Here is a 21,156-nt window from a genome sequence, read left to right as displayed (position 1 = left end):
GAACAGCCGAATGTTTGTAGAAACTATTAAAGTTTCGGAAGTTGACCTGAGAGCTTACAAGAATACAATCTTCGGCATCCCCGAATTGCATTAGCTACCTAAGTCAAGTAGTGCAAGCTAACTCGGAGATGCCGAGGATTGTATTCTCGTAAGCTCTCAGGTCAGCTTACGAAGCCCCCACTTTGCTAATGTAATTATAAATTGTTTATTTCTGGAATTTTTCATTTAATATTTTCGGACCTGGGTTGACCGCGGATGGGGGGGGGGATACGGCATTTAGCGAAGTATAGTAGAGTGCCCTCCCGCGTTGAGTCCTTGGACTGCCAGGGGGAGGGTCACGTAATAATAATAATAATCTTCTTAATAATATGACTGGTATTTACCGAAGAAATCAAAATAATACATTATGAAATTACCATACCTGGAAAGTTTGGTGCAATTACTCTTACTCCATTTTGATTAAGTGTGGTAATCAGATTTGCAAAGTCTCTATATGATCCTGGAGATCCGTGAAGAGCAACAACAACTGGCGATTCATTTTTCTCTTGTTCACTGTATTTTGTACCAGTATCCACATATTTCACATTAAATGTCAAACCTCCCTCTGGTACGCTTGGTAATATTTTCTCTTTTTTCCATTTTCTGTACAGTTCTTCACGAATATGAATTTCTACTTGCATTTCAGAAAATAATTCTTCGATGATTTTGGAATTCTCCTTTGATGTAGAGACAGTTCTGAAATTATCATAGAAAACAGCATGACAACCATTATTGCTATGCAACATGCTTCTGGAACGGAGTTCTTTTATCTTCCTACAGAAACCAGATGTACATTTACTAAATGCGAATTGATGAAATGATTTGTGAAATAACGCTCTTACAGGAAATTTTGACTGCTGTATGCACCACCATAATTTGCAACCTATCATCATATTAACCTATTACAAATTAGAAAAAATAATTAAAATGTTATCAGCATAATACCTTTTCTTAATCTCATTCACACCAAATGCATGCGTGCATACACTACAGGACAAACTCACACCTTAGTCACTACTTGAAATAGATACATAAACAACAACATGCTCTCTGATACAGAACGTAACCAAAATCACGTGCTCAACTGTGAGGTTCGTTTCAACTTCACTGAAAGTGACGTCAGAGCGATGATGCGCGGTCGCACTAAAGACTAGACATCAATGCGCCGACAAGCGGAAGATTAATAAACGTTGAGCGATAAATTTCGAAAATATCAAATTTCAAAAACGGAAATAAACTAAGTAAAAAAAAATAACAACATATGCCACAAATTACACATTCAAAGCAATATTAAAAATAACTTGACAGCATTAAAAATACACACCTCAAAAATAAATCTGATAAAATACAAAAAAAAAAAAAAAAGAAAACATTACACGTAACACAAGAAAGGCTCTGATTGCGAGAATGTGTAATTGGCTATCAGTTCAATGTTAGTAAATGTAATGCTATCCATTTTGGTGTAATGAGATATCTAGTTGTATTTTATTGGTGGGATTAACCTAGAAGAAACCAATCAGGCTAGACAGGAAGTTGAAGTTAAACGGCCATATGACGAAGAATTGTAAATACAACTCCGAGATTAATTGCAATGCCAAAATGAATCTCTACATTTAAGAATCCTTCCTACTTTAAAAGTGTTGGCCTACGCTCACGCGTAGCCCAAAACTTTTTTTCAGCGTGTAGGCATTCGGAACCGAAATCCTACGGAATAGGTTGGTTACTTCTTATTCCTGGAAGTATCCTATCACTGTAGCCTGTGTGTTCAAGGGGCCGCTTTGCCTGTTTGCGGGATGAATAACCCCATATAAACTGGGGGAAAGACACTGCTATCCACGCACAAGACCACCTAACTTGGCTATGGCTGAGGAAGATCCTTGAGCTCCTCACGTCTTCGACGGGAATCGAACCTAGGACACTCCTTCCCCAGGCATATGGGGAATATAAAGGAAGCAATTCAAAAACAGAAAAGAAAAGTAAACTAAAGTGTAATTGTTGTAGGTACTAACGACTTAACTAGCGATAAGTTCTGTATGAGAGAAAACATGAAAGGGATGTTGAAAGAGGTGAGAGTGAAGAGTGAGAAAGTGAAAATCGTCAGTATTTTACCTTGATATGGTAAAAATGAATTAAGAAGAATGGCCATGATGGCAAACGATTCGATGCGTAGGCTGTGCAGGAGTGGATGGGAGTTTTTGGATGTATGGAGTGAGTTTGAGAGAAGATTCGATTTTTATAAGAGGCACAGCTTACACCTGAATGCGTTTGGTATCAGGAGTCTGGAAAAATTAATAATTGGTATGAGACCTAACACAGGCAGTCGGAGAAACTACATTATAAAGGAAGGAATGGTCAGAATGTGAGTGTAAGAACGACAATGTTATATAACTGTGTTAATGACGGGAATGGGCTTTGTCATGGAAATGTTGACGAGGAGAGAACGACTTCGACTTTGTGTTCGTCCGGTTCGGACCCATCAAACGTATGCAAAGATGTCTACATGTATGAGGAACTAAAGAATAATAGAGATCTGCAAGTTTTCCCAACTGTGTCATGCAGACTGCAGACAAGAGTATACAAAAGAACATGCAGGTAGATTATTATATCTGTACACGAATGCTAGGAGTATCAAACACAAAAAGGGGTGGAGTTTCTTGCCTTACGCAATATGTTGGGACCTCAAATTATACATATTAGTGAGACCTGGCTATCAGAATCAGACATATTAACTGGTAGCGAGTGTAAAGGGTAGACTATTTTTAGGAAGGATGGAGAGAATAGGAGAGGAGGGGGTGTGCTGCTAATGATACTGGATGACTTGAATCCAGTTAGAGTTGAGACCTATGACTGTAGTATTACTACCAACAGTATTTCATGTGGCAGTGAGTTCGAAGCCATCTGGTGTGAGGTGGAATCTAATAAGATCAATTACACAGTGGAGTGTTTGTTGCAGTTCTGGTGGATCGGTTGCTGGTGATGAAGAAATGCATCACTAAATAGAAAAGATGAGCACGAAAAGAGCAATCATAATGGGGGAGTTTAATTATCCAAATATTGATTGCGAAGCAGTAGAATGAAAATTCATTTATTGAGCTGTTGCGGGAAAACTTCCTCAGCATGTGACGAAAGGAACTCGAGGTTAAAGAGTGTTAGATTTGATTATAGTGACTAAGTTAATGAATGTTCCATTCAGAAAAGGTTATATGCTGAATTACAAAGCAGGAAATTATGACCAACTAAGGAGTGTACTGAGTTCAGTGGAATAGGATCGGTTGCTGGATGGGCAGAATATCGACAGTGCATGGGAAGCATTTAAGCAATACTTAAATGATGCAATATCAGAATGTGTCCCGAGCGTTCGAAGAATAAATAGGATAGGAGTCAACGTTATAAGTATGAACGTCATAAGCAGCAGGCGAGAATAGTCACAATTGTTGTATGGAAAGCAAAGTCTAAGTATGAAAAGAAACTGACTCTACATGCTAAAGAAACCCACAAGAATTCTATTGATATGCTGCAAGTAAAAGAAAGAATGAATATGAAAGAATAACTCTTCTAAATCCAGATGGCTTGAAGATAAAGATAGAAGATGTTGTTCAACTAATGAGTGCCCATTTTGTTAAAAGCTGTCAACCTGGAGTACTCGGCATTCAACTCGCTGCCACCTCGTCACCGGATGAAGAAACTCAGGTGTATCAAGACGAGGTATTCGAAGTGTTGCACAAACTGAATAAGAATTCAGCAATAGGGACTGATAGGATATCGGCACGTATTAAAAGAGTGTTCAGCTGAACTGACTATTCCTTTGACCAAGCTGTTTAATATGAGTTTCAGAACAGGGAAGATCCCGCAGGAATGGAAAGAATGTATAGTAATTGTATTGCACAAAGCTGGTGCAAAGACCGATGTACCAACTATTGACCAATTAGTATCTCAGTAGTATTGGTGAAGATTTTGGAAAAATTGGTTAGGGCTCGCATTCAGAAATAGATTTATAGTGAATCTCTACTTTGCAATGAGCAACATGGGTTTATTAAGGGAAGGTCATGTTTCAGCAACTTGCTCACACATTCTATAACAATGTTACCATTAAACTAGACAAAGGGAATGGATATACCATGATACTTTTGGATTTTGCTAAGAATATCAAAAAGTGGTCTATGGGGATATGAATCTGCAAGAATTAAGGTAACAAGTGGTGTACAAAAGGATCAGTGCTTGGTCCACTGTCATTCAATCTGTACATTAATGATATTGGGAAGGATTTGACAAGCGACATACAGTTATTTGCTGATGATGCAAAGATAGGCAGGGTAATCAGGAATGCTGGCGATATGCAGCACTTGCAAAATGATTTGAATAGGATGGAATTGTGGACATAGGATAAAGGATGTCAGTTCAATATCAGTAAATGTAAAGTTATTCACTTCGGTGTGATTAGATATCCAATGTCGTATTATATTGGTGGGATTATGCTAGAAGAAACTGATGAGGCTAAGGATCTTGGAGAGGAAGTTGAAGTTTCGGGGCCATGTGGCAAATATTGAAAATATAACTCAAAAAAGAATTGCAATGCTGAAACGAACGTTCACATGTAAAAGATAAGAATGTCAGTTTTTCTCTTTACAAGGCCTTGATAAGACCTCGCTTGGACTATTGTGCAGAGGTCTGGTCTCCTTTTTTGTGATTCTGATATATTGGAGAGAGTGCCAATCAGAGTATTAAAAATTATATGAGGATTGTGGAATACTGATTGAGAATTCGTGGACTGCAGACACTAATAGGAGAAAGAGAGGTGATATGATTGAGACTTACAAACTTTGACAGGGTCATATTCAGTATCAGTAGATAGAATTTTTAATTTAATGGAAGGTGGTGGGGAGAGGACGAGAGGGCACCAATTAAAATTGAGAATGAATACCCTCAAGAAGGGGGGTGAGTGCTAGATTTTTCTCTCAGAGTGTTGCTCCATTGGAATGGATTTTTTTTTTTTTTTTTATGAGGTGGTTTCGTGATTGCAGGAAGTGCCAATGAATTTTTTTTTAAAAAAAGGTATGACAAGTAGAGTGGTTTGAAAATATATTTCTGTTATAAATTTATTTAGGCTTTTGCTTTTATTAATTTTTTGTTTGAAAATAGTAACTGTATAAATTCATGAAACAATAAACTTCCGAAGACTCCCGAGTGACAGTAACACCAACCATATTCTGAACAATAACAATCCCTACTTGCTTATTTATTTTTATGTTATCCATCGTTCACTAATTTTAATTGTATCTCCAGTACTCAAGTACGGAAGCAAACAAAATTGCTTACAAGGTCTTAAAAATACGTAGTTTGTTCCTTTTAAATTTCATGCCAACTCGTAATATGTTTTAGGTCAAGGTTTCTCAAAGCGGGATCCACAAATCTTGTTTACAATCATTCACTTATTATTTTTTAATTAATGAATCGATGATATGATAGATATGCTAACAGTTACATCCATCATACCAGACTTTGAAAAACTCTGCAGTTCAAAACAACTGTACTGTAGTCATTAAAATGAACTTAATTTATTTAGAAATTTACGGCGCACTAAAGTGTAAAATGCTGAGTGTTTTATTGATTTCTTTCTTTTTTCGTGTTTGTTTTAAAGACTGAGGTTGTATAGGCTCCGCAAAAATATTTTGCTTGCTTTAGGGCTCGACTTTAGCAAGAAGTAGGAAACTCTGTTTTAGGTAATGACGGAAACTAAGTTATGAAACAAGTGTTTAAGAAGTGCCTGAATGTGCATAAATAATTCTAATCAGTCATTTTATTACCTATAAATAGTCGCTTTGTCTGGCTGAATGCAATCATTTTATCACCTTACTGCAATAAACAAGATTTCACGTTTCTTCAATAAACACGATTTCAACGTGAAATCTTGTTTATTGCCATAATCTTAACCGTATTTTATGTAAATTCGTTTTATTAACAACTTAGTACTGCTACAGCCTTTAATTCATCCATTAAGAATATAGAACTAGACTTCCTGAAAACTGTAAACGAAAATGCAGAACTCGGACATACCCAGCAGTCTGTAAATATTATTCTAATATGAGAATCGTTTAAGATATTTTCTTCCATTTTAATATTTTATACAAATAATATCTTAATACGGGATAAATATTTTTCTTTTATATTATGTTTATAATATGAAATTTTAAAAAAATATATTTTTCGAAACAGACTTGTGACAACATCTAAATAATTGCTTGCTACGAGTTATATCAGATTAGTAAAATGCTAAACTTCATTTATTTAGCATTGAATGAGAGATTAAACATCAATTTTTCAGAGAATGCAAGAATAAAGGGTAAAGGGCTTGTCTATATCTTGTCTATAACTAGGATTTTTCGCCTCTCAAAATAGGTAAAGGGAACAAACACACATATCTACAAACATAGGATACTAACTGCGAGATGGAAAAGATTAGAGCCCCATCATCTCACCTTTTTTACTGCACATTATGAATTTCAGGTAGAAATTTATAATAGTAAACCTCCTGGATGGAGATGACATTTGACAAGACAAGACAAGACGGCAAACTACCACAAAGTAAATAGTCCTAAAGAGATTTACTTCGTGGTGGTTTGATGCAATCATTTGTGACTGAGCTGGCAGAGCAAACACAACACGACATGTTGTGTTCGTTAAATAGATTCTTATATTAGGGTTACCAAGTAATTTTATAAACTTGGTTATTTTACTCCTAATCCCAAGTAAGCAAACAATTAAGTTGTGCGCTTGAACGTAGTTCAAGTCTAAAGGTGGCGCAACACCAGGGCAACTCATTGTATTGTAAAGGTGGGTAAAGCTCTGATCACTATTCTTAGTATTTTCCATAATGTAAAGCACATCTCACTAAGAGATGTATACTGCAATACATTATGGGTGGGGTCACTACTCAGACCCGTTTCAACCTTTTTTTTTTCAACATTACTGAAGGTAAAAAAACTTATTTACATCTATATCTCCTCCAGAGATTATTCAAAATAAAAACACCTTTTAGCAACTTGCATAGGTAAAGTTGATAAGGCTCTGTATTACTAAAACCTTGGTATTTAGGATCTAGCTACTCACTGAGGAGATCTCAAAAAAGGTTGAAACCGGTCTGGGTAGTGACCCCACCCATAATGTATTGCAGTATACATCTCTTAGTGAGATGTGCTTTACATTATGGAAAATACTAAGAATAGTGATCAGAGCTTTACCCACCTTTACAATACAATGAGTTGCCCTGGTGTTGCACTACCTTTAGACTTGAACTACGTTCAGGTGCAAACTTAACTGTTTGCGTACTTGGGATTAGGAGTAAAACAACCAAGTTTATAAAATTACTTGGTAACCCTAATATACATTACCCAAGGTAAAAAAACTTATTTAGATTTCTTATAATTTAATGAGATTACAAATAATGCAGAAAAGGAAAAAAAATACCAAACTGAAAAAAAATAATCGTTTGTGTTGGTATATACACACAGCACACTATTGTAATAAATGTCATTTATAAAAAAGGGACCATATTAGCAAATCATCTCCTGTAAATAACACAATGGCATCACTTCGTAAAAAATCAGTTTGGTATTATCTTAGTACTAAAAACAAGAATAGTCTATGGTGGTAAAAAAAATCATTCATATTCGAGACACGTAAAAATTACGGTAAGAAGTATATATATTTGCATTCATTTATTCAGATGTTGTTCCCGATCAGGAGGTTCACAATCATGGATCTCCACTTCTTGCAGTCTTGTATATTTCTCGAGATCTGTATCAATGGTTTCAAAACTTATTTAGCTATTACCCCCGTTTCAAGAAAAAAAAAAAAAATCAGTACTGCCTTCCCCGGAAAATTCTTTTAAGACCTGACAGCTCTACCTGATACATATATATATAAAAGAAAGTCGGATCAGCAGTTCGAGTTTAAAGCGAAGAAACAGATACATACAGAAACAAATTTGCGTTTTATTATGCATCTATTAGAGATTTTTGAAGTTTGGAAATAAGACACATTGGACCTGAAAATTTAAAACTATTTATTGGGGGGGGGAATGTTACTATTTGAAATAATGTGGGTACTACGGTCGCTTTTCTTGAGTTTACAGGACGAAAAACCCAAGTTTCACCGAGAAAAAACCCGATTGCCCATGCCAAAGGTCGACTAACTCGGGAACCGGTCGAAGATAGGCTTAGAAAAAGTTCCTCACTTCGACCGGTTTCCGAGTTAGTCGATCTCTGGAACGGGCAAGCGGGATTTTGATCCCGGAAACTTGGGTTTTTCGTCCCGTAAACTCAAGAAAATCGACCGTAGTATATCCACATTATTCCAGACAGTAGCATATCCTGTAAGAGTTAGGTACCAAGAGATGGCAGTACTTGTTTGCCAGTCTCTTCATTAGTGGCCACCTATAATTAGTAGCAGACATGGGCCCACTATCTCTGATTGGCTACTGGTGGAGATCGAACTGCCCAGTCATTCTCCAAAAGCTAGATAGGGTATAAAGGCCTCGCTTACTCCCTATGAGGGAATAAATGGCGTTAGCTGATTTATTTATTTATTTTACAAAAGAAACATAAATTGCCCGTAAACATAGGACAAGTTGGAACCGAACAGTTAATAATACTATTAAAATTAAGAAAAACAAATTGCACATATGTAAAAATCGCACATAAGATACTAAATAACGATCAATAATATTAAAAACAATCATAATGAGAAGGATGAGCCTGGCGTGCTGCTCCAGTTTATTGATATTTGGCTCTATATTTGTCAGCAGCATTCTTAAATCAAAATCAGCTATTTGCAATTGGTTTGTATTTTTAGTTAAAAGATTTCTGATCGCAGTGAACCCACGTTTCACGAAATATGATGATGGAAATGCGATTAAAAACTTTTATTCTTTTTCTTTACTACAGCCCACAATCCAGGATAAAGTCTGGTTGCTAAAAGCAGATGTCCATCTGCTTTCGCAACCAGAACTGTTGGTACCCGTTTTGGAATTTTAATTTCAATTCCTCCTTTTTTGTTACTTCTATTAGTTCTTGTAATTATAAAAATTCTTCAGTGTTTATACTTGAAAACGGGTCCAAAACGCAATCGGGTATTTTCATTTCAAGAATATTTTTAAATCGTTGGTGGGAATTTCAATGGAGAGCCTCCAAGTGCTGAAGCACATCTTCATCACATTTTTCCACTGTTAATAGATTTGGAAACTGGCTGAATTCTCCTCCTAAGTTTCGTTTGAATAGGACAAGTTTTGACACAAACGCAGAAATAACAGCTTAAAAAAAACCTCTTCCAATGCATGACCTCACTAACAGCTGGTAGGATCAGTTACTCAACAACATTATGCGGTTTTCCCGATTTAGCAATTAGTAAGGAAATGTTGTAAGAGGCGCGCAACCCATCATCATCTAGTATGGATGCTGCTGAAAACATACCTGCCAATGTTGGTTGTTAAAAAAAAATTTCTTTAAGTGCTTGAAAATCTTCTGGCAAATCAGGCACACTGGCAGTGTTTTGTTTGTCGCGACTGAGTAAAGCTTATATTTCAAATATTCCATATTATATTATCTACATTTCTTCTTGGGTTCAGCCATGATATTATCTGCAAAAAAAGTTAAATTTACAAAATTTACCTAAACCAAATTATTTTTTACAAGAAAAGGTATAAAAATACTCACGTGAAAGCTGCTGTTTTACTGGAACAACAATAATGTGCTTTGTGTGAAATCTGTGTAAGTAAGGCATCGACTAAGTATTAAAAATGTTTATGCACTACATCAAATTGCTAACTGCTTGACACACAATTCAGAAACAATCTAAAACTGATTTCATACGTCTCATGTATTTATAGTATTATACAGTGAACAATCATAACATGCACGTGTTCCTGCCGATGCGTACTGGGCTTGTAAAATCCCGATCACTTGAAAGTGTGCGCCTGCCAACACTATGTTTGTTAAGATCTGTCGTCGGACTTCAACGCCGATCGGATGTAACTTGCATTTTACGTTTCCTGGAAAAATAAAGCAAACGTTATACAACAGTTATATTATCAAAATTTTCGATGATAAATTTTTTTCATCACCTAATTTTTATCCTTTATGCTTTCACCGTCCCCTTACCTCAATTCAACTTTCGCTCATGAGGCGCCAATACCCCCCCCCCCCCCCGGGAACGTTCCAGCTCCACCAAGGGGGAGGTACCACCCACTCTGGGAACCACTGATCTAGATGATACTTATTCCTGACCAGTGTTTGATATGATTGAACCCTCCTAATGAGGGCTTAAATATTTATTTTTGACTGTAGCCTGAATGTTCACAGGGCCAGTTTGCGGGATGGAAAACCCCAGATAAACTAGGGGGAAAACCCTGCTGTCCACGCCAAAGACCAACTAACTTGGCTATGGCTGAGGAATAGGCCCGTTTCTACATTTTGCGGGGCCCCTGAAAGTTAGTAACATTTATGGAAATTTTAAATAGAAGAATATCTTGTTAATTAATTAATTAAATCAACTATGAAAAATATTTATGCACATAAATAAACAAGTATGCTCTTTAGCATCAATTTAAGTGAGGGGAAAAAATTAGTTAAAAAATAAATCTGTTTGCATGTACATGATGTATTATTTTATTATGTAAGTACACATTATCATATAAATACGCCAGAACAATGATTTATTTAATAATATAAATAATAATATAAAAATACGAAAAAAATATCCATTTTTACTATAAAGAATGAGATATATGTATAACAACTTATAAGATTTAAAAGAAATCTTAATATATTAAATTTTATTTAACCTAATGCGCTTATCAATAAAATCATTTATAACGCTATCAAAATTCAAATTTTTTTTGCAATTTCATGCTCTATTGATATTATTGCCAGGGATGACAAACGTTCTTGAGACATAGAAGATCGCAAATAGGTTTTTATTAATTTTAATTTGGAAAATGACCTTTCTGCTAATGCGACCGTAACTGAATTGGTCAATAATATTTTAAATGTCGTAGTAATATTTGGATAAATATCCGACAAATTATTTGCAATTATGAATTTTAAAATATTAATGGGTGCATCTTCTGGAACAATATTTTTAAAAATAATTAATTCATTGTAAAATTCAGATTCATCAATATCTGTATTTAATTTTTGATACAGCTATTTGCAGCACAATTTTAATTCATTTTCTGTCATTTTTCTTATTAATTTCATATCATAAAGAAATCCAAATAATTTTTCGTGAATTTCATACAATTCAAATCTTTTTTTGACAGATTGTAGAGCAGTATCTAAAATTACAGAAAATAAATTTATCCTAAAATTATCTTTGTTATCACCTATGTGTGATTCATCAGGCGTTTCATAATCAAAAAATACTTTTCTTCGATGTACTCGACTTTCTTTAAATTTAATTTCTAATAGATTTGACAGTTCTTTAGCAATCTCAAAACAGCTATCAAATCCTGATATTCTCTGCTCTTCAAAGTACTGCACTAACTCTTTAATATGCTTAGTTGCTACGTCTATGGGAATTTTTGCATTTTGTAATACTTGACTTACTAAATTAACTTTTGACAAAAGCTCATACCAAATTACAAGGCTTAGTATAAACTCAAATGAATCTATTTGTTCATATATTGAAACCACTGCTACTTTGATAGTATTATCTGCTTCAGTTTTAAATAATTCTTTTAGTGCATTTAAAAATTCTGTAATTTGAAAACGTACAGCTCTGATTCTATTCTACATTCCCATCTTGTATCACATAACGGTTTTGGAGTTAATTGTTTAACAAAATTTCTTTAATATGTCCCAACGTGAAGTTGAGGCAGCAAATAATGTATATAATTTTTGTATAACATTAAAAAAATTTATTGCTATAATTGATTATTTTGCGACATCCCCTAAAATCAAATTTAAATTGTGACAGGCGCAAGGAGTATAAAATGCCTTTTCGTTTTCATTTAAAATGTAAGCACGGACTCCCTTATATACTCTTTTCATATTCGCTCCGTTATCATACCCTTGTCCTCTACAATCTGACAATTTAAGATTTAATTCATTCAAAAGTGATTTTATATTTTCATATATACCTTTACCAGTAGTGTCATTAGTTGTTAAAAACGTCAAAAGGTGTTCACGAATTTCAATATCTGCTTCAAATATATGTAAAAATCTAAAAAGTACTGAAATTTGCTCTTGATGACTAACATCAGCAGTACAAGCGAGAATTATTGAGTAGTACTTTGCCTGTCGTATCATATTTACAATATTTTGTTGAATTTTGGTTCCCATATCAACAATTAATTCATTTTGTAAAATGGGTGATAGATACGAATTTTGTTTCTTACCTATAATTTTTTCCCGAACATCGTATTAAATGATCTTTTAAAGTGGATCAAATTCACAATTAATTCTATGATTCCAAAAAAATTACCATTATGAGCTGTGTACAAAGTATCAAAATTACCTCTAAAAGCTAAATTATGTTCGGATAAATAAAGAATTGCTGCTACTATTCGTCTTAAAACATTTCTTAACCGTTCTGCTTCAAATTTTATGACATTTTGATTTGCCTGATCAATTGTATTGTGATTTTTTAAATTACTTTCCATTTGTGTCCATGAATACATGCATTTCATGTGCACTGGATTTCGTTCATGCGACTTTAATCTTTCACTTACATGTCGCCAGTCAGAAAAGCCATTATTAGATAAAAAATTATCATCAGAAGAAAATAATTTGCAACAAAAACAAAAAATAGAGTTGGAAGAGTTTGAATATACAAGTCATCTTCTGTTTTGCTTCTCTCCGTTTGCAATTGTCCTAACATAGTGAGCTGTGGAAAAACACCTCTTGTTCTCATCTTTTGGAAAATCATTTTCAGTCGGAGGAGACGGTGGACCACGTTGTACAATTTGTGTTAGTGTTGCGTTGTTCAAAATTTTGGGCCATGTTGCTGGATCATCAATAGTAAATAGTTCACCTTCCTCTGGTGTCTCAGTTTTAGGATCTTCAATACTCATTGTTTGACCAAACGCGTCATGTTCTCCGCTTCCTTTGAGTATTTCAGAACTCTCATTATTAATTAATGTTGAAGCCGAAGAACTGTTTGTAGTTATTTCAGAACTCCTGTGCGAAACTACACAGTTCGCACACCCATGAATACGGCCTTGCTGAAGAGGATCCTTAAGTTTCTCACGTCGTCGAAGGGAATCGAACCTAGGACATTCCTTCCCCTGGCATATGGTTCGAAGCGCATAGCCAATAGGCTAACCGCGCGGACATATTTACACTTAAAATCTAGAACAGAAACAACTTCAGGAATAAACAATGCCATTTAAGTAATGCCGCTCTTAAATTCATGTACTGATATTGCGCTCCACTTGCCACGAGAAATATATGGTCCTCTTTCCCCTGTTTGGTGAACAGGGGAATGTGTGGACCTTCAACTTGTATGAAGAGTCCCTTGTTCTGTCCCTTCCTACAATGAACCGAAAAATATTCCTATTGTATCTATCCTATAAAACCTATTACAGCGTCTGTCTATTTGGCAGACGCTGCAACCCAAAGTTCCTTAAACCTGTTCTCATAGTCAACATCCCACAGCCAGGGCTGGATTTATGCATAATTTAGACAAGCTGCAGCTTGTGGGTCTCGCATTACAATAGATAAACTAAATTCATACAGTAGAGGGCGCCTTAAGGTATAGTTCAGGAACCACAACAATCTTGAATCCAACCTTGCTCGAAACCTTGAAATCATCTTAGTTATTCGCCTCTGGATCCTATGTTTCATTACCTTTAAGGACAAGAGACCAAATTTGGGAATAATAGTCTAAATGGGATCGAATCAGTGTCTTTTATAATGACATAACCACCTCTCTTACGACTTGACCATGTCCTTTTATTATTCCCGCAATGTTTTGTACTATCTTCGCTTCCTTTTGCTATATGTCCCTTAAACTTCAATCCTCTGTCCCGAAATTCCTGGCTTCCTCCCTCTGCAATGCTTTTCCATTAACTACACTCCATCTCCTTGGTCCGAAATGAAAACTTGCACTTATCGACGATCGCACAGACATCCCCATTCTTCTGCCCAAAAAAATAAACGAGTGTCTCCATTCAAAATCAGATGCTATATCATCAATTCATAAATAGTAGTGGCCACAACACAGAACTTGGTGATACTGCACGTCATCTTCCCTTCTCTGACATTACTCCTCCATACGCAACTCGCTGATACCTCGAAATCTATGTCGCCAATCTACAATCAGTCCTGTTGTTCCCCTGCAATTTATAAAGTAATTTATCGCACAGTACTTTATCAAATGCTTTCGCAAAATCAAGATATATTACAATATAAACGTCTTCTTTCTCCGGCACTATCGTAACTTTTTTTTTGTAAAATGCGTTGGCTATTGGACAAGTCCTCCCTCATATTGAATATCTTTTTTCTTATTACACCTGTCACTTTCCAATTTTGTGTGTTTTATAAATTAAGTATGCATTTCTTACCCACCTGTTGGAGTAACAAAAAATAAAGATCTAAAGATACGCAATAAAGCTTTCTTACTGGTGATAAAAATTAAAGAATGCAAACGTAAACAGAACTGAGAAAGCTCTAAAATTTTCAGATGATTTAGTTAGGAGGTGAGTAGTTAGCGAATCATCTGTATTAGAAGGTCCCTGAAGAAAATCGACCATAGAACCCACACTATCTCAGACAAATATACAGTGTTAGGATTAGCGAGCACGAGATGGCGGCACTTGTCAGCTGTCTCTCCACCGGATGCGGATATTATTAGTGATAGTCTTTGGCCAGCTATCTTTAACTGACCTCCGGTGGAGATTGAACTCTCTCTGCAGTCTCCAAAAACAGAGCTAAATCGGCTTCGCCTACTCTCCGTAAGGAAATCAAAGGCGTTACCGGTTTATATATATGAAATCATGAAGTGACTACTAAGAGCACTGGTATCTTGATAACGTAATTCACCTATCGAATGTATGATGGCGCCACTCGTGCATCGCGGAAAAATGTCATTACAAGGGCGTCTAGTGAAAAAAAAAAAAAAAAAAAACCTATTCGACGTTCCCAATTTATTCGAATAATATAGAGTTCGCTGTATACTATGTTATATCTACTCCATATCATAAATGTAGCAATGTAGCATTCTGAACAATTTTTCTCTTGGTGCCATTTCAAATGTTCATGATCACTGCCATGATCGTTTTCAGGGTATAAGCTACCCCTAGAAAAGCACTATTTCGCTACCCCTAAATATGTACTTTTTTTAGGTACATATTTAGGGGTATTTAGGTATATATATATATATATATGTACCCCTAAATATGTACTATTTCAAGAAAATATGTACTTTTTTTTTCTAAATGGTGTTATGGTTGAGATGCCATTTCACCAGTTTTTGTCGCTTCTAGGCATTGTTTTAGTTGCTAGGTAGGATAAGACGGCCCTGAATGCTCCACTGAAATGACAACTCAGTCCTCTACTTTCTGTTGGGCTTGTTTTAACAGAACTAACACATAAAATTACATATCCCAAGTCAGTCACATTATACACTGCTTGGAAAGCAGTCAAAGGATAACATAGTGTGAGGAACAAACAGCCATGGTGCCCACCTTAATAACATGCCGGACTTCCTTTCATTACGATGACTGCAGCAACCGTACGGGACTTTCTTACCACAAGAGTACCATAGCAATCAATGGGAATGTTAGACCATTCTTCCTGTTGACATACAAGGTCCAGGACTGTGGTGGGGCGGACATTCCTTGGCCTCACCCGAAAATCCAGCTCATCCCACAGACGGTGAATAGGGTTGAAGTCACGGCTCTGTGGAGACCAGTGAAGTGTGTTGACATGCATGTCAACAAACACGCAGATAAGCAACAGCTTATGACATGGTGCATTGTCTTGCTGAAAGAGACAATGGTCTGTTTCCAAATAAACGCCATAAAGTAGGAAGCATGCATTGTCCAGAAGGTTCAGATACCTCTTGGAGGTCAATATTCATAGCACCACAAACAGACAGAGGTCGGGCTAAACCAAGAAAAACAGGACCACACCATCACCTCCGAATTTCATAGTTGGGGTTACACACTCTGGGAGGAGAGACGTTCACCGGCCATCCTCACACCCATCAATCTGCTTAGTAGAGGGTGTAGCATGATTCGTCGCTCCATATTACAGCTTTTCAAGCTTCACGTCACATTGCAATACTGAAGACGATGCTGCATGTTGGTTCAGGTAATTGGAGTTTGCATATTGTGGTCCTACCATGGAAACTCATGTTGTGAGCCTCGATTCTGAATGCTTTTGTACGGAGTTAATGCCCGGAACTCCAAATTCATTGTGTCGGCTGACGAATGGCAGTTTTTACATATTGTCTTTCGTAGCACCCTACGGTCACATTCGGTGAGTCGTCTACTGCGGATCGCACTTGCAATAGCCTCCTTGTGTTTTCATCTCTGTTTGGTATCACTGAATGTTGACCTGGGATGGGCCAATATGTCAACAATTTGATGAATAGATAAGCCTGCAACATGGCATTCTATGACAATAGTTCTTTCAAACTCCATTCGTTTTCTTCTTGCAGTCATTTCACACGGACACAGTTGTACTGACTTGGGAATATCACATTCCTTCAATTTATATCGACTAGAAACAAGTGACTCGTTACATGGCACAATGCACCTTGCCCATTGTGGTGGTGTTGTCCGTTGACTTTTTTCAAGCAAAATGTTATTGACTTGGGATGCGCAATCACTATATGGTCAGAATGACTGTATCCTCCTGAGATATACATCCATATTCTTCATGGATATACAGGGTGTCCTCGAATTCATGGCCCAAACGTGAGAGGATGTTAGTACACACCGAAACCGCTAATATTTGTTATGAAATATGCAGCTGCAAACGCAGTGAGGAGTCGGAAATGAAGGACAGACACAGGTTTCCAGAGTGGCATTTATTGGAGATCATTACAACAAATGCTCAAACGTCCGCCCACCAACGTTGATACACACGGCACAATGGTGGAGTAATGATTGGCGTACCTGCTCGTAAAGATCGGGCTTGTCGCGCACATCGCCGGACAGTCGGACTACCAGATCCTTCGTGGACTGCACGGGCGTCTCGTACAAGACACTTTTCAAATGTACCCACAAAAAGAAATTGAGACAAGAAAGATCGGGCAATCTCGGGGTACCACGGGATGAGACCTCTGCGCCCAATCCATGAGTTCCCAATGTGGCATTAAAATGCTGACGCACGTCCATGCTGAAATGGGCGGGTGCCATCACGAAGCGGATGGCGACTTGAACATCCTGAAGCAATTCCGGCAATACCTGTTGCAGAAAAATACGGCACGTTCGCCCATCGAGGCGGTCTGGCAGTAGATAGGGTCCAATTAAGTAGTCATGCACGATCCCCGGCCAGACATTGACGGCGAACCATTGCTGGTTCGGCTGTGGACGTGTACCATGAGGATTCTGGGCCGCCCAAAAATGGGCATTATGAACATTGATTATGCCTTCACGTGAGAAAGTTGATTCATCCGCAAATAACACATGAGCTGGGAAATCGGGCTGTATGACACTTTGCTGCAGGAACCACAGGGCCAAATCCATGCGCAGGGGATCAACAGCTGTCAATGCCTGCACTTGCTGCAAATGATAGGGGTGCAGTCCTTCTTCATCCAGTACTCGCCAGACACTGTTCCGCTGCACACCCAGGTTCCGGATCGCTTGCTTATACCTGGGTTATCTGTCACCATACACAAGATGTCCTCATTCATAGCTTCCGTTCTGACCGTCCGTGCTCGTCCGGCATCATGTCGACTGACGTGGAAGGTGCCTGCCTCACACAGCTGATGGTGCAGTCGCGCAAACATTTTATGATCGGGTACACTCCGCATATGATATCGCTCAGGGTACAGTCCTTGAGCCTCTCTACCATTGTCCTCGACTACACCGTGCATCAGGTGCATATCGGCTTTCTCTGCGTTCGTAAACTGCTCCATCTCGGATCCGATCGACGCTGAGAATGCTGGGGTTTGGCCGATCCAGCGCTATTAATCCGTGCCCCCTCGTCTGCGCCCCCTACCGGCACCGGGCTGCGTTTGCGTTCGCATATTCAATGACGAATATTGGTGGTTTCGGTGTGTACTACCATTCCCTCACGTTTGGGCCATGAATTCAGGGACACCCTGTATGTCTGTGTATCTACCCATCTACGGTACTAATGTACTATAGGTTAATCAACCAACCTCTCGTGTACGGGCTCAATATAAAATATAAAATAAATTTAGTATCCATCTGTGAATGCTAAAATAATGGTTATCCGTTTCAAAAAACCAAGATATTAACTAAACAACATGGCATAACATGCAATCACAATGGCTTGATAGTAATCACAAGGAATCAACTTTATTTGGTTGTTTGTAATTACAAACGTGTTTTTGAGATATCGAGAACAAAAAGATCATGTCATATAGAGAATAAAGAATAGTACAGAGTTACCGAAATTTTAATTAGACGTTTTTTTTTTTTTGGTGTTAGAAATGGTAGTTTATGAATGTTGTGCATGAGTATTCTTGCTGAGCATCTCTTTTTTTTTTTTTTTTGGTAGCAAGTTTTTTTTCTTCTTCTCTTCTTTTTGTTAAAGTGATACTATATTGTTTTCATTGACTATAAATGTTCAGGTTAGTTATCTAAACCAGAAAGAAAAAGGCTATAGAAATTGTAGTGGTGCTTATCAATATTAGTGATTATGGTTGACCAAGGTTAGATGTAGTAGTATGTTGATTTTACTGAAAGTAAAAGTTTAAAGTTGGTTCTCAAGGGCATTAGGGCCAAGAGTACAGGAATGAAAGAGAGAGTGCTGTATGGAGACTCGTTAGTATGAGGTGTGTTAGTAGAGGATTTGACAAAATCGTACCAACCTGGTGCGACCATAAAAGATGTAACTGAGTCTATTAGAGAGCAAAAGGAAAGGGTGAAAGAAATTATTGTTGTGGCAGGTACGAATGATTTGAAAGGAGATAAAATGGAAATGATAGAGGACCTAAATGAATTGTTTGAGGTAACAAAAGAAAAGAGTGAGGGAGTTAGGATGATTAGTCTTTTGCCGCGGTATCACAGTGAAGTGTTTAAAAGGAGGGCCATAATTGCAAATGACTTTATGCGTGGGTTATGTATGAAGAGGAGTGTGGAACTTGTGGAGTGAGTTCGATGGGCGAAACGATCTATATAAGATGGATGGCTTGCATTTGAATGGTTATGGTGTAAGGAGACTTGAAAAAGTGTTGCTGAATGTAGTGGATGTGGAAAATCAGGGAAACTAGATTTATTAAGGGGAGGGTAGATATACAGACCTTAGGGGGGGAAGTTGAATGTATGAATGAGTATAATATGCCCGAGCGAATAAGGACAACAAATCAGAATGGGATAGTTAATATAAGGCATCAAGGTAGGGATGGGGATAATGGGGTCTTAAATTCATGTACACTAATGCTAGGAGTATTAGGAAGAAGGAAGAGTTTTTAGCCATGGTTGGAACTTCAGACAACAGGCTATTGGTATTAGTGAATCATGGCTGACTGTAGATGACATAGCTAGTGGGATTGAATGCGATGGGTAAAGTGTGTTTAGGAATGACAGGGAGAATAAAATGGGGAAGGAGTATTGTTGATGATAGCTGATGAGCTGCAGCCAATGAGAATAGAAGTTGAATTGCAGGATAGAGAAAAGAGCACATTTGAGGCCATTTGGTGTGAGATTGTGGCTAGCAGAACTAAATATACAATTGGGTGCTGCTATAGACCAGGTGATGGAAAAGATGTTGGAGACAGTATGCACAAGCAAATAGAAGAAATGAGTGGAAGGGGGGTAATTATTATGGGAGATTTCAATTATGGTCGCATTGATTGGAGTGAGGAGAGAACACACGGAGGAAGGAATTGGATTTTATGCGGTTATTAAGGGATAACTATCTGCGACAGCATGTAATGGAAAATACTAGGGGTTAGAGAGTGCTTGACCTAGTAATTACATCTGAGGATTTGGCTGTAACAAATATGACTACATTGCCACCAATTGGTGAGAGTGATCATAGGGTCTTGACTTGGGAGGTGGCTAAAGGTGTGAAATTTACAAATAAGACAGGGTACATGTGGAATTATCGGGCTGGAAAGTATGGCAAGCTTAGGAGTTTCATTGGTTCAGTGCCATGGCATGTACAACTGCAAGGACTAGAAGTTGATAGTGCATCGGAGGCACTTAAGAAGTGTTTGCATGAAGCAATGGCTGACTGTATGCCTAGAGTCCGAATAATAAATCAAGTAGGGATTAAATGGATGAATAACACCATTAAACTTGAGCTGCAAAAAAAAGAAACAACTATGGAGGGAATTTAAGGAGAAAGATGACCGGCAGGCACATGAACGGTATAAAGCACAGGCCAGAATAGTAACGAGTGTGGTTAGAAAAGCAAAAAAGGATTACGAAAGAACATTGGCCATGCAGGCTAAAGAGAATCCTAAACAGTTTTTTAGATATGTAGCAAGTAAAAGGAAAAATGTACATGGCAGAATGATTGAAAGAATGCCGATGGTAGGGAGGTAATTGAATCAGTTGATATAGTTGAGTTACTGAGTGAGCACTTTGCAAGAATATATCATTCAGGTGGGGACATTGCAGAAATGAATGAACCAATAGATTATACGGGAATTGTGGTGAATGAAGTGGAGGTGAGTAGTCTATTGCATAACCTCAATGTCAATACATCTGTGGAATTGGATGGTATACCAGCTCGTGTCGTACGAGAAGCGGCTAAAGAATTGTCAGTACCCTTGACCATTTTCTTTAATTTGAGTCTCGGGTCTGGGTTAGTCCCGAGGGGGTGGAAAGAGGGGAAAATAATTCCCTTGCATAAAGGAGGTTCCAAGACTGCTGTTCTAAATTACCGACGGATTAGCATTTCAGGAATCGTTGTTAAGGTCTTAGAGAAATTAGTCAAGAAAAGAATACAGGATTGGATAGGTGAAAATGGGATATTG

General features: G+C 37.4%; 1 protein-coding gene across 1 annotated transcript in view; it reads right to left on the bottom strand.

Annotated features, from left to right (window-relative positions):
• LOC150092656 (uncharacterized) overlaps window positions 1–21,156 on the bottom strand; it is a 95,939-nt gene that overhangs the window by 61,011 nt on the left and 13,772 nt on the right. The window contains exon 2 of the mRNA XM_090414252.1: window positions 422–938. Within this exon, the coding sequence (XP_090270378.1) occupies window positions 422–938 (517 nt within the window). The remainder of the gene's footprint in view (window positions 1–421; window positions 939–21,156) is intronic.

This window comes from Typopeltis vanoorti, chromosome 25 (assembly GCF_054136105.1).
Source record: "Typopeltis vanoorti isolate ZY-2024b chromosome 25, IOZ_Tvanoo_1.0, whole genome shotgun sequence".
Taxonomy (NCBI): domain Eukaryota; kingdom Metazoa; phylum Arthropoda; class Arachnida; order Uropygi; family Thelyphonidae; genus Typopeltis; species Typopeltis vanoorti.
Note: the sequence above shows the minus strand (reverse complement) of the source record. Positions and strands in the feature narration are given on the sequence as shown.